Below are 12,736 nucleotides of genomic sequence, written 5' to 3' on the forward strand. Positions count from 1 at the left end.
CCTAATGCATTAAAATTACGAGCAATAAATAGTAATAATTAATAATAAATCATAGCAACCTCCTGGCAAAAGAGAGCCACAAGAAATAATACTGTAAATTAATAATAATAGCATTTCGAGATCACTGCAAAAACACAAGCCATTGTAAGTATAATAATAAATTAATTATTATAATCGCAACTCGCGTTCCTCCACTGCAAAAAAAGAGAGAAAGACAGTAACAAGGAGAAGAAAAGTCACAAGAAATAATCTTCAAAAAGATTAAACCACAGCCACTTCAGCAGCTCAGTCCACGCAAAACGCACCTAACGGTGCACAAGAACTCGCTGCCGCTTGCTCGCGTCTCACTGCACGCCGAAAGAGAAAGAGCGAAGAGGAGACACAAACACAGCCAATGAGAACGCCCGCTACGTTACGAAAGGGAACCAATCAGATTTGGGGGGGAGGATCTGCCAAGGAGTGCTCTCTTGCGCGTGCGCGTCCGCTGCCTGAGAAGGGGGTGTGTCGGCGCACCGGGAGAGCGAGAAGTCAGTGGGGGGAGGGGGGGCAGGGAGCCTGATAATGGCGGCCAGGAGGAGAGAACGCAGCGGCGGCGACTCTGAGGTAAAATAGTTATAGCGGCCATGGTGCAGCTGAGGCCTTGTGCTCGGAGGCCGAGCGGGGCCTGAAGGTGCCTCCTTGACAGGCCGGCGGGGAAACGGTGATGGCTGTGAGGCCTGGCCTACCTGAGGAAAAAGCCGCAGCGAGAGGCCTGGTGCTGGGCCGCCCGCCCTCGAGGAGGCCAGGCCTGGCTCGACCCTTCTCCCTGAGGTCTGGAAAGACGCTCGCGTGTGTACGGCGGGTGACACGGGACATCTCGGCAAACCCAGGTTCGGCCCCTGACTGTTCGCTGGGACCAGTTAGGGTCGCTCTTCTGCAGGGGTCTTTCCGCGGTGTTGTGACGTAGATGGCAAATGTTTGAGCTTCGCGTCCTGCAAGAGCTTCACCTGCGGATCATTGAGAAGAGGGTGGTTTTCTTACAAAAAGCTTTTCTGAGCAGCCCTATCAGCAAGGCCCCGAAGTCGACCCTGGTTCCCTAACGTGATGATGAGTGTGTCTTGCAAAACATGTGTTTGTAGTATTCACGTCCATCCTGCCCAATGAAAGACTAGAGTGGCGGAATGGCAGCTCAAGTCTGTGCATGTTTACTCAGGTATAAATCCCACTGTACTCATTAGGGATTGCTTCCAAGTAAGTGTGTGTGTGCATGGGCCTGCAGTCTTAAGTTGCTGTAGAGGCAGGCATCAGTGACAGCTTTGTGTACCTTCCAACTTTTGCAAGAGAAGACTGGCCTTCTGGTATAATACATTGTATAATATAATTTCTTGATGTTGCCTGGGGGGCTCCCAAAGATCTGTTGTCTACAGAGGGCTGAAATATTTAGCTTCAACACTGCTGCAGCATCAGGTACACTCAGAGAATTCACTGGACCTGAGTTCCTATTCTTGTAGGAGGGTGGGTCACAGAAGGCGTGTATGCTGATGTTTCCTTTTTTCATGGCTGGACCTGACCCACACTTCTTGATGTATGACTGTATTTAGCGTTCCTTGCAGAACGTTTTTGGAAAATACACATTTTCATAGGACCTAGAAAATACATGCAGCCCCTCCACACACATACACACAATACAGTCACTGCTGCTAGAATGGGCAAAGAATATCAATTGGCAAGAGTGGGGGAGCAGCTGAGGGCACATTGTGTTGGGTAAGGGGAGAGAGAAGGCAAGGGAGAGCTTTTTTGGGGAGATGTGTATCTATACATACTTGCACTGGCCTGTTCCTCAGTACATCACATCTCCTGGTGCTCAACTTGCCCAAGTCTGAGATGAGTGCAATTCTAATGCTTGTTCCTCCTCTTCCCATCATAGAACAAAATTTTAGTCAAATAAAACCTTTAGTCAAATAGAACCTTAAAAATCAACAAATTTTTCCATGGTTAAAGCTCTCTTTGTCAGATACAAATATTGTTCTGCTACTGTAGACTAACATGGCTGCCCACACCTGAAACGCTCTGTCATATGACTGTGATGTTGCAGGGCTGTGATGTCACATGACTTCCCTATCATGTGCTTGCAGCTTGATGGGTCCCATGCTGCTGCCTGGGGGTTGAAGGTAGGTCCTGTATCCACTGCTGTAGGGCTCTTTGTAGCAGGAACTCCTCTGCATATCAGGCGACTCACCCCTAATGTAGCCAATCCTCTGAGAGCTTACAGAGGTCTTCTTACAAGAAGCTACTGTGAGCTCTTGGAGGATTGGCTACATTAGGGGTGTGTCGCCTAATATGCAAAGGAGTTCCTGCTACAAACAGAGCCCTTTCCCTCTTCTTCATTATAAGCCATGTGTATTTGTATTACTATATGGGCAACAGCTGCCATTGCTAGATACAGCATTGCACACTAGTGTTAGATGGCAAAATTGGGAAGAGAGGTGAACGATGGTGGAAGCATGTTTAGATCCGTTTCACTCTGGTTTCAGGCCTGGTCATGGGACTGAAACAACCTTGGTTGCTCTGGTGGGTGGCCTACACCAGGAGATGAACACAGGGAATCTGACCCTGTTAATTTTTCTGGACCTCTTAGCCGTTTTTGATACCATCAATCATCATATGCTTCTGGGTTGTCTTTCAGGGTTGGGACTGGGAGCTACTGCTCTATGGTGGCTTTTGTCCCTCCTTGAAGGCAGGTTTCAGAGTGTGGTGCTGGGGTACTGCTGCTCTGTCCCTTGGCAGCTGGCCTGTGGGGTCCTACAAAGTTCCATCTTGTCCCCCATGCTTTTCAACATCTATGTAAAGTTGCTGGGAGATGTCATCTAGATATCTGGACTGAGTTGCCACCAATATGTCGATGACATTCAGTTCTAGCTCATGCTTCCAGCAGATCCCAGGGAGACCGTGGAACAGGTCCCTAGAGGCAGTTTTGGGAGGGATGAGGGCTAGTAAGCTGGAACTTAATACTGACAAACAGAAGTGCTACTGGTGAGGGAACGCTTGACCTAGGAATTGGGGTTTCTCCTGTTATGGATGAGGTTCCATTCCCCCTAAAGGTGCAGGCTCGTAGCTTTGGAGATGCTACTGGACCCAGTTCTCCTGTTGGATAAGCAAATGGCAGTGGTGGCTTGGAGTGCCTTCCACCTGCTTCAGCTGGTGTGCCAGCTGTGGCCCTTCTGGGCAAGAAAGATCTAGCCACTGTGGTGCATGCCCTGGTAACATCTAAATTAGATTCTGCAGTGTGTTCTGCATTGGGCTGCCCTTGAAGGCTGTCCAGAAGGTAGAATTCATACAGAATGCTGCAGCCAGAATGTTGACTGGAGTGGGTCATAGGAACTGTTCCACTCCATTCTTGTTCCATCTACGCTAGTTCCTAGTTAGCTTCTGGACTCAAATCAATGTATTGACCTTCTCCTTTATGAACCTATCCATCGACTCTGGTCATCTTCAGAGGCCTTGTTTTGCATGCCCCTGTCATCTAAGATTAGATAGGTGGCAACCTGGGAGAGGGCCTTCTCAGTTGTAACACCAAAACTTTGGAACTACCTTCTAGGGAGGTCAGTGTCTCCCTCTATCATTGTCTTCTGCCACTGGGTGAAGACTTTTTTGTTTTGTTTGGGGTACTCCCAGAAACTTTATTGGTCCTTCTTCCGAAGTCAAGTTATATGTCTTATGTTTTTATTGAGTTGTTTAAATATATCTCTTATTTTAGATGTTGTGTTTTAGTGATTTGATATTTGTCGTGTTGGGGATCCTGTTTGAGTGGAAAGGTGGCACAAAAATGTTTAAAATAAGTATCCACAGAAAAACTGAAGGGGTTTTAATCTTTTACAAGATGCAAATCAATCACAAGTTTCTTCATTTTTTGTACTCTTTTTTTCCTTCTAGACACCTTGACCTTGAAGATGGTGAGTAGCCAGCCAAAATACGACCTAATACGGGAGGTTGGCCGTGGCAGCTATGGTGTGGTATATGAAGCAGTGGTGAGAAAAACCTCGGCACGTGTTGCAGTGAAAAAGATTCGTTGCCATGCTCCAGAGAATGTAGAGCTAGCCCTCCGTGAGTTCTGGGCACTTAGCAGCATCAAGAGCCAACACCCAAACATAATCCACCTGGAGGAATGCATCTTGCAAAAAGATGGTATGGTGCAGAAGATGTCCCATGGGTCCAGCTCTTCACTTTATTTACAGGTAAAGGAGGCTGCAGGTAATGGAGGACAGGTTGGAAGCTATTTACTTACAGAGTAGGGGAAAAGGAGACTGGCAAGGGTTATGATACCACCTAGTATTAGGTTTTTGAAAGCACTATTTGCTTCTTGTATTCTATGGCTGTAGCCACTCTCACAGGCTGAACAGAAGTCACACAGTTAAGCAGTTTAAAATTTAAGGGAAAATACATAAAGCAATAGTAATATGGATGTCTAATCTTAGCGAAGTCATCGTGGCAGGCAGAAGTAGAAGTCTGTAAATATAACTCACTTTAAATTATTTTTCTAAACATTATCTGTGCTTGAAAGAGGAACTGGGTATAAGAAGCCACTACTGGAAATTCTGCTGCTCCTCAGAAGCAATAGGTCTTCCCACATCATTGAGTGGGTACTTGGAATCAGGGGTCATTTCGTAGAAAAAGAGCTAGGGGGACTCATTAGCATAACTCATTAGCATATGCCACACCCCCTGACATCACCGGAAGTGTGTCCTCCCCACAGCCGGCGGCGACCTCCAGCGGGCACCAGCAGGGAGCTCCAGGCCCCGCCCTCCCGCACCTCACCCGGGGGGATGGCGTCCCCCCGCGTCCCCCCCCCCAAATGACCCCTGCTTAGAATGGGGATTACAACTGTTGCACTGTCACAGCATTGCAAAACATCATTTTGGCAAGACAGTAACATCAGTGGCATTGTATGGAGAGGTATTTGCAGAATCATTCACAGAAAAGATGCACCGTAATCCTTTCTGTTATAATTTGACATTAAAATTTTGAGTTTATGTAAATAGCATTAAAGCTGCTGCTCAACAATCTCCATTTCACTCATCAATGAAGAATAGCTAGTAAACTGTGAGCACGTCAAAATAACGATGAGAACAAAAGCAAGAGCTCCTGATTTTCTGCAGCTGTGTGTTTTGTTTGTTCTGTTCAGGCAACCTGACAGCATTCACCCATGTAGGTGGGTAGTATGTGCAGTTTCATTAGATATGACTTCATCAGCAGAGGTTAAATGAACTCTTGGCAGCCTATTAATTGTGCTTTCTCCAACTGAGGCCGTTGGAGAGAGGAGAGGCAGCAGACAGGCAACCTTTCATTGTGCTTCAACCCTCCTCTTATTTTGAACCCTTCTGCGAACTCCTAGCTTGGGATGCTGGTTTTATAGGGAAGTGAGCTAACCGTAGTGTGTTGCTTGGATGTGATAACAAACTGTGGACTGTGGCAGCAATTAAATTAGAGGAGAGGTAAATTTCCCCCATATGTATTCACATAACAACAGGGAGGGTTGTTGTTACATCTGAACTTGATCAGTTTGGTCAGTTCAGATAATCACACGAAACTATAGTTAAGCTTCTTTAATCATGTGATGTCTGAACTGAGCTTCAGTGTTATTTTGTAAGTGAACTGCAGTTTGTTGTGTCTGAAGTATGGTCTAGTTTGCATTTGGGTAGCAACTCAAAACATGTTTGAAGTAGATGTGGTGTTCTGCCTGAACTGACAAGACTTGCCTGGTCTCCAGAGTCCCCCAGGCCATAGAAATGGGGCTGCGGAGCAGATGGGAAATGAAAACTAATAAACTGGTGTGAATCCTGGTTTGTATGTTTACAAGTTGAAGTGATGGTTTAAGTTAGTGTTAGCAGAAACTCTTGTCTTGGTGTGATGTCGGGAAGTTGCTGGCTGAGTGGGTGAAATGCAGTGCTGCTGCAGGTGCCTGCTGCCCATGCCTCTTTTGAAAATACTGCTGACCATACTCTTAAAGAGGAAAATTAGGAGGAAGGACAAAATAGTATTATAAAAAGATGTCCATTAAAACACAGGATTCTCAGCATTCTCCTTAGTCAAAGTTGATTTCTTGAATCATGCTTTTTAAACAGTTACATGAAATGTCTTCTCATATTATAGCTTGTAGAGACCTCCTTGAAAGGTGAAATTGCCTTTGATCCCAGAAGCGCCTACTACCTTTGGTTTGTGATGGATTTCTGTGACGGAGGTGATATGAATGAATACCTCCTGTCCCGAAAGCCCAGCCGCAAGACCAACACCAGCTTTATGCTTCAGCTCAGCAGTGCCCTGGCTTTCCTGCACAAAAACCAGATCATTCACCGTGACCTGAAGCCTGACAACATCTTGATCTCTCAAAGCAGGATGGATGCCAGTGACTTGGAACCTACCTTGAAAGTAGCTGATTTTGGGCTAAGTAAGGTTTGTTCAGCTTCAGGACAAAACCCCGAAGAGCCTGTGAACGTAAATAAATGTTTTCTTTCTACAGCTTGTGGCACAGACTTCTACATGGCCCCCGAAGTTTGGGAAGGTCACTACACTGCCAAAGCAGACATCTTTGCTTTGGGGATTATAATCTGGGCGATGCTGGAAAGGATCACTTTCATAGACACGGAAACAAAGAAAGAATTGTTGGGGAGTTATGTGAGGCAAGGGACTGAAATTGTTCCTGTTGGAGAAGCGTTGCTAGAAAATCCGAAAATGGAACTGCTCATTCCTGTAAAGAAAAAGACTATGAATGCTCGTATGAAACAGCTGATTAAGGAAATGCTTGCCGCTAATCCACAAGACCGTCCAGATGCTTTTGAATTAGAACTCCGGTTAGTCAAAATTGCTTTCAAAGACAGCAGTTGGGACACGTGACCTCTGGAGTCCGTTTGGAGTACTTTGACCTCCTCGCAGAGTTGGATCTGTAAGAATGGTGCGACTTTTTCTGGGGGGAAATCTAGACCAACCTAAATTCAAGCTGTCAGGGTTCAGTGTATTTATTATCCATTGCATTTCTGTTGTTTAGTTGGGGGGAGGGTGTAACTAAGCTTGACTAAGAGGCTATTCTTGTTTTTTCATCCATACATGTATATTTCCAGTTTGGATATTTCCAAGGTACAAGTGTAATATTATCCAGTTGGTAAGGAAAATTGACAAGTTAGGAGATTGCTTTCTAGGAATACATTATGGAGTATTTCAAACATTCCAGTTTCTTATTATAGAATTTGGAACACCCGTGGAAGAAATGATTTGCATGCTGGTAATGCAAAACATTTGACTTTGTAGAGTAAAAAATTGTATATATTTATGTCAATGTGATTGTGTGTGCCCCCCCCCAGCCCATTCCAAGTGGAGAAAATATGTCCATTTTTTATATTACCTGATTTGGTTGGCTGTGGCTCATCCATAAATCATAAATATTTATCTCTGCTGTTTTTCTTGAAAGAAAAATGTGATGATTCAATTCATGCCAACTGCGGTATAAAAGGGCCTCTAACTCAGTTTCTTAGCTTCGAAGGCTTCCACAGATAGTCTGACAGCACATTCCAGTAGTCACGTCCCAGCATCTTAGTTAGGTCATTAAGCAGTCCTTCATTTTCTGATGATAGTAGGTTATTTTTAGGCCACAACTTCTGTGCAAAACTGTCCTTCAACATAACATTCAGTAGCAGTTTGACTTCCGAATGAGTTTTCATTCATTTTTGAAAATCTAAATCATGAGAAAGAAGAAGAATTGCCTCCTGGTCTTCAGTAAAATCCTTGCAGTTATGAAAATTTCCCATATGCTGTTTCTTGCCCTGATGCTAATCTCATTTGTTACTGCCCCTCCTTTTAGCAGAATTTCTTCCACTAGCTTTTTAGTGGTGGCTTTCTGTCAAGCATAGGAAGGAAAAGCTTAGTGGTGGTTTTCTGTAAGGCATAGGAAGGAACAGAACCCTGAACATTTAGTTCATCAGTGAATTATCAACATTCAGCTGATTTTTTAATTGGTTAGAAAACATTGCCATCTTGGGGATTGTTTATTTGCACAAAGTAAGTGTCCTTTTTTGTCCTGATGTGGAGCTGTTCATGTTTTCTTTTCCTTTTTCAAGATGTTAGGTGGTAGAAACAAAAAGCCTGGCACAGTCCTGCTTGCCTTGTGTGTGGAAAGCAAGGTACGGAGCAATTCCACAAGAGGCCAGTACAAGGCATGTTCCCCCCCCCCCCAGCTATCTTGGTTACTAGGCTACTGCTTCTGTTTATATGGCACCATCAGGATTGGGGTGTTCAATCATAGATTGAGGCATTCGCACTCCTGCACCTTACTTTGAAGCATTCAGTGAGCTGTTTTGCCCCCCCCCCCCCATGCTGTCTTACAGGCTACTCTTCACAGAAGTACTTTTTACACTCTGCTTTCCAAGTGCAGGATAAGCAGGGCTTTTGCTCTTTTTTTTAAGTGCAGGGCTTGATAAAACAGGAATACAAATGCTGATTCATGACTAGATAGGTAACTTCCATGGACATGAGTGGCATAGAATTTTTATTCATTATGTAACTGAAAACTACTTATTGACTGAGTTGACATAGCTTCAGAGTTTTATATTGGGATTACAGGCCACAGAAAGGAGACGAGACAGCCAAACTGACCTTTTGTGCACACATTTCCCCCTCTTAAAATGCACTTGATCTATGTATACTTTGATATCCTTTTTCCAGCATGGCTTGAATCTGAAGGATAAAACATGTAAATGTGGGTTAATTGCTAAGGTATATCCCCATCAAGCAGGCTGCCTTTAAAATTATTTCCCTGTCTCGAAATATACCCATTTGCTCAAAATGAAAGTTTTTGATCTTAACTGTTTGCTTGAAACCCTCAGGGGATGAAAATCTTGCCTAAGAATATATTTCAGGAAATGTCTCATTGTTGACCTGGGATGTTGCAAATATATACTTGGACTGAATTTTAGCTGGTTTAAGTCAATATACTTCCCCCACCCCACCCCGCAGTGCTGCTAACAGTGGTCATTAGCTTAACTTCTGTGCAGTTACAATGTAAATGTTCAGAGGCCATAAACACTTCTTTACCACCTGTGCCTTTAGAGAAGAGGCTATGTTGCAAGTAGAAAGACACTCCTGTGGACTTTTTGTGTTAGTTACCCTGTCATCCATTAACTGAATGTTTTCTTAAGATTTGGGTCATGCAAAAAAGTATTGGAATTTGGCCACTGAGGACTGGAGAAAGCAGGAATTCCTTGTGGTGGGTCTGAACTAGTCTGGTTTACTGTGCACTTCTACTTGGCACTTGCAAGCCCTCAGCGAATCCAGAATTTGGATCCATTACTGCATGTGCTTCTTAAATACAAGTGCAGAAGCTGTTGGTAGAGCAAACATATATCACAGCGTAAATCTGTTAACACTGAAAGTGCCCTGGGTTCCTTTTTAAAAAAGAGTTGGGGAGGCCTCCGGGACTCCTCCCCTCGTGGTGCTTAACCCCTCAGCCTTGACCGCTAACTTGATTGTTCCACTAATTATCCACTGAATATTTGTCCCTAAGTGTGGGTTTTTCCCCTGTTGTTTGTTGCTTGTGTTTGCTTCAGGATCTTGTAAAATCCCTGAAATCAAAACTATTGTAGCAGCTACAAAAACAATCCACCAGCGTGACACAGAAGCTGAGTTATTCATCAGCACATCAGAAAAGAAATCAAAACTTTCAAAGCTTTTTTCCCTTATAAATTGTAAACTCTATTTTGTGAAGAATTTATAAAACAGGGAGGGGAAATTATTGTGTAATTTATTGAGTTTGTGACTTTTTAAAAAAATAAAGTCTGAATTAAAAGGAAACCTTTGAGTTTGAAGGAAATGGCTCTTTTAAAATTGTGTTGTGCTAAATGGGTGGGAAGGTAACAGCGTTCCATGCGCCTTGGTGTTTAGTCATGCCGGCCACATGACCACGGAAATGTCTTCGGACAGCGCTGGCTCTTCGGCTTTGGAACGGAGATGAGCACCGCAACCCTAGAGTCGGATTTGACTGGCTTTCGAGCAAGGGAACCTTTACCCTTACCTAAATGTCTAAATATAAATTTTATATCCATTTTCATGAAATGTTTCATATAACTTTCATATAGCCTTGTTTCATATAACTTTGATGGCTTCTACACAGGTTATCTGCCCCAAGTTCAATGCTTTTGAGAAGCACAGTTCTTTCTAGTTTCTCCACAGCATCGTGATTACATTCATATACCTCTGGGCTTTTCTCAGATCTTTCACAAACCTGCTTTGCTCCAAAGTCTGGGAAAGCTTGCAGCCGCTTGGATGGCGGGAAAATCCAGGTTTTCTGGCCCACATGGCAGCCATTTTCTCTGACCCTGTCCCCAAGAAGGGTTGCTAGTTCTGGGTAGAGAAACACCTGGGGATTAGTGGTGGTGAAACCTGGGGAGGCCAGGCTTTGGGAATGGGAGGGACTTTGGCAGGGTACAATGCCATAGAATCCACCCTCCAAAGCAGCCATTTTCACCCTGGGAACTGATCTCTGTTGTCTGGAGATCTGTTGTAATAGCAGGAGATATCCAGGTCTTACCTGGAAGTTGGCAATGCTATCCCCAAGGTAGCAATTTCCTCCCCTCACCGGGGAGAGGGGGGGAGGCTTTTATTTTTTTTAAATTGGCATTCAAATATCACTGATCAATGTACCATTGTACCAATAAGGCACAGCAGTTTCTCTGAATTCCCAGCTTTCATTTTATAAAAACTAAGTATCTAGCCTTTTCCCTTGCAGAGATATAAGGAAAATGAGAAAGAGCTAGAGGTTTTGTTGTTGTTTATGAAACCAGCACTGGGAATTCAGAGAGCCTGATACACCTATAGTTACAATGGTATATTGATACAATGATATTGTGGTGCCATTTTATTGTGATGACCCAGGGAAGGGAGGATAACAGCTTCTGGGGCATTGGGGCAGGGAAACTGCAGGGAAACTAGCCACACGGAAGCCCCATTACTGCTGTTCTTTATCTGCAGCCGAACCAGCAATGGGGAAACCACAAAATCTCATCCCTCTTGTGAAAGTCATCTTGAGCGCCTTGGTGACTCTGACTGGGCAGAAAGGTGGGATATAAATTTTGTAAATAAATACCTTTAGCATGTGTTCAGCCCAAATGTCAGTGCTTTCAGGCTTAAGTTTTGTAGCTTGTGCCTAAATATTCACCAAGTATTGAATGCAAGGATTTCAAGTTGTGCTCAATGATCACTGTGTCCTTTGTGAGGCAACCTTACCACTAGGCACAGTAAGATAAACAAGTTGGGGGGTTATTTGGGGTATTATTCTGTACTAATTTTTATGGAGGTTGAGGGGAACCTTTGAGCTCTTGGTTATTTAGGAAGCACTGGTTTATTGACGGGAGCCTGATGATCCTCCCCATGAATACTTGCTTGTCAGGTGATACTATCACTGTTCAGGTACCAGCAGGCATTCTGGCTGTATGCAAAGCTCAACTTGACTGCCTGATCAGGTTTATCCAGCTGAAGGAAGCCTCTGTGCTACTAGGTATTGTGTATAAAGTTAGATGTATGCATCTTGGGCTTTTAATGTGTGTTTGAATGAGCAATCAAATCATTATTAAAAACAAAGCATGAAAACATGACCATACCTGAATGCTCAAGAAGACTGAAGAGGGAAGGGGGCTAGGGAATGTGGTCCAGCATCTTGGACGTCATTAAGATTTACGGATAGTTTACTTACTATTAAAAATCTGTTTTAAACCATTTTACAAGAGAGAAACTTTACCATGTCAGTAAACTATACTAGCCTTTCCTTTTAATGCAGTGGCTTATGTCCTGACCTAAACTGGCTGGAGTATATGTAATGGCATTTGCTTGAAGTTATATTAACTCGTACCTCTCACTTGGCCTCTTTTGCTCCTGAGATCTAGATTATAAACTCTTTGTGGGGAAAAGCAAATGCATATTGAAGTACTGTTTAGATTAAGCTTGCTGAGTGTGCAGCCCCACTCAGGGGAGCCAATCTCACAGTTTAACCTGCTTTGGCATTGAGAGTATAAAATGGGGTAAGAACCTGCCCCTCATCCCTTTTCATAGAATCATAGAATGTTAGAGTTGGAAGGGACCTTGCAGGTCATCTAGTCCAACCCCCCGCACTTTGCATGAGCATAGCTGAAAGGTCGCCCTACATATCTACAACATTCCCAAAAGATGGTCGTCCAGCCTCCACTTGAAAACGTCTAGCGAAGGAGCATCCACCACCTCCAGAGGCAGACTGTTCCACTGCTCAACCACTCTTACAGTTAGGAAGTTTCTCCTGATACTTAGCCGGTAACGACTCCCTTGTAATTTCCACCCATTAGATCTTTTGAGGAAGGCTTGTATAGAAATGCAATGAAATATACCACTGGAAGGCTGTTAATTAACTGTTTAGCTTTCAATCCAGGTGATAGGGATAGGCAACTTCTGTCTTCTTGGGACCGCTTGCCCAATGAATACATTCCATTTAGTGTGCTTTTCTGTCTTTCACTGTTGAGGTACATGGCATGTGAAAAACAAGGAAGGGAAAGATGAAGATATGGGGGCTGCCTGGAGGGGGGGAAAGAGCAAGTAGTAGGGAGGGGATATAGGGGGAAGTGGGTTCCCCCTTGTGGGTTCCCCAGTGTGCAACTGGGCCTGGCCCAGACAGAGCTGTGCAACTGGAACCAGACCAATGACCAGCACTGTGCAACTTGGCCAGACCTTTCCCAGGTAGAGACTGCTG

General features: G+C 44.1%; 1 protein-coding gene across 2 annotated transcripts; it reads left to right on the forward strand.

Annotated features, from left to right (window-relative positions):
• Positions 1 to 557: 557 nt before the first annotated feature.
• On the forward strand, positions 558 to 7,835 carry PDIK1L (PDLIM1 interacting kinase 1 like). Of its 2 annotated transcripts, none has more exons than XM_015411630.1 (3): positions 558 to 603; positions 3,913 to 4,214; positions 6,130 to 7,835. In XM_015411630.1, exons 2-3 carry the CDS (start codon positions 3,930 to 3,932, stop codon positions 6,868 to 6,870), a joined length of 1,026 nt encoding a protein of 341 aa, XP_015267116.1. In that variant the 5' UTR covers positions 558 to 603; positions 3,913 to 3,929; the 3' UTR covers positions 6,871 to 7,835. The 2 variants fall into 2 exon arrangements, with proteins under 2 accessions (XP_015267116.1, XP_015267118.1); XM_015411632.1 differs by lacking the exon at positions 558 to 603 and adding an exon at positions 807 to 869.
• The last annotated feature ends 4,901 nt before the right edge of the window (positions 7,836 to 12,736 follow it).

The sequence above is a fragment of the Gekko japonicus genome, unplaced genomic scaffold (genome assembly GCF_001447785.1).
Source record: "Gekko japonicus isolate JY-2015 unplaced genomic scaffold, Gekko_japonicus_V1.1 scaffold62, whole genome shotgun sequence".
NCBI classification, from domain to species: domain Eukaryota; kingdom Metazoa; phylum Chordata; class Lepidosauria; order Squamata; family Gekkonidae; genus Gekko; species Gekko japonicus.

Bases quoted from the DNA above. Each gene is read 5' to 3' on its own strand.
- PDIK1L (XM_015411630.1), top strand. From the start codon at position 3,930: ATGGTGAGTAGCCAGCCAAAATACGACCTAATACGGGAGGTTGGCCGT. The intron at 4,215-6,129 runs GTAAAGGAGGCT...CTCATATTATAG, and splicing joins GCTCTTCACTTTATTTACAG to CTTGTAGAGACCTCCTTGAA.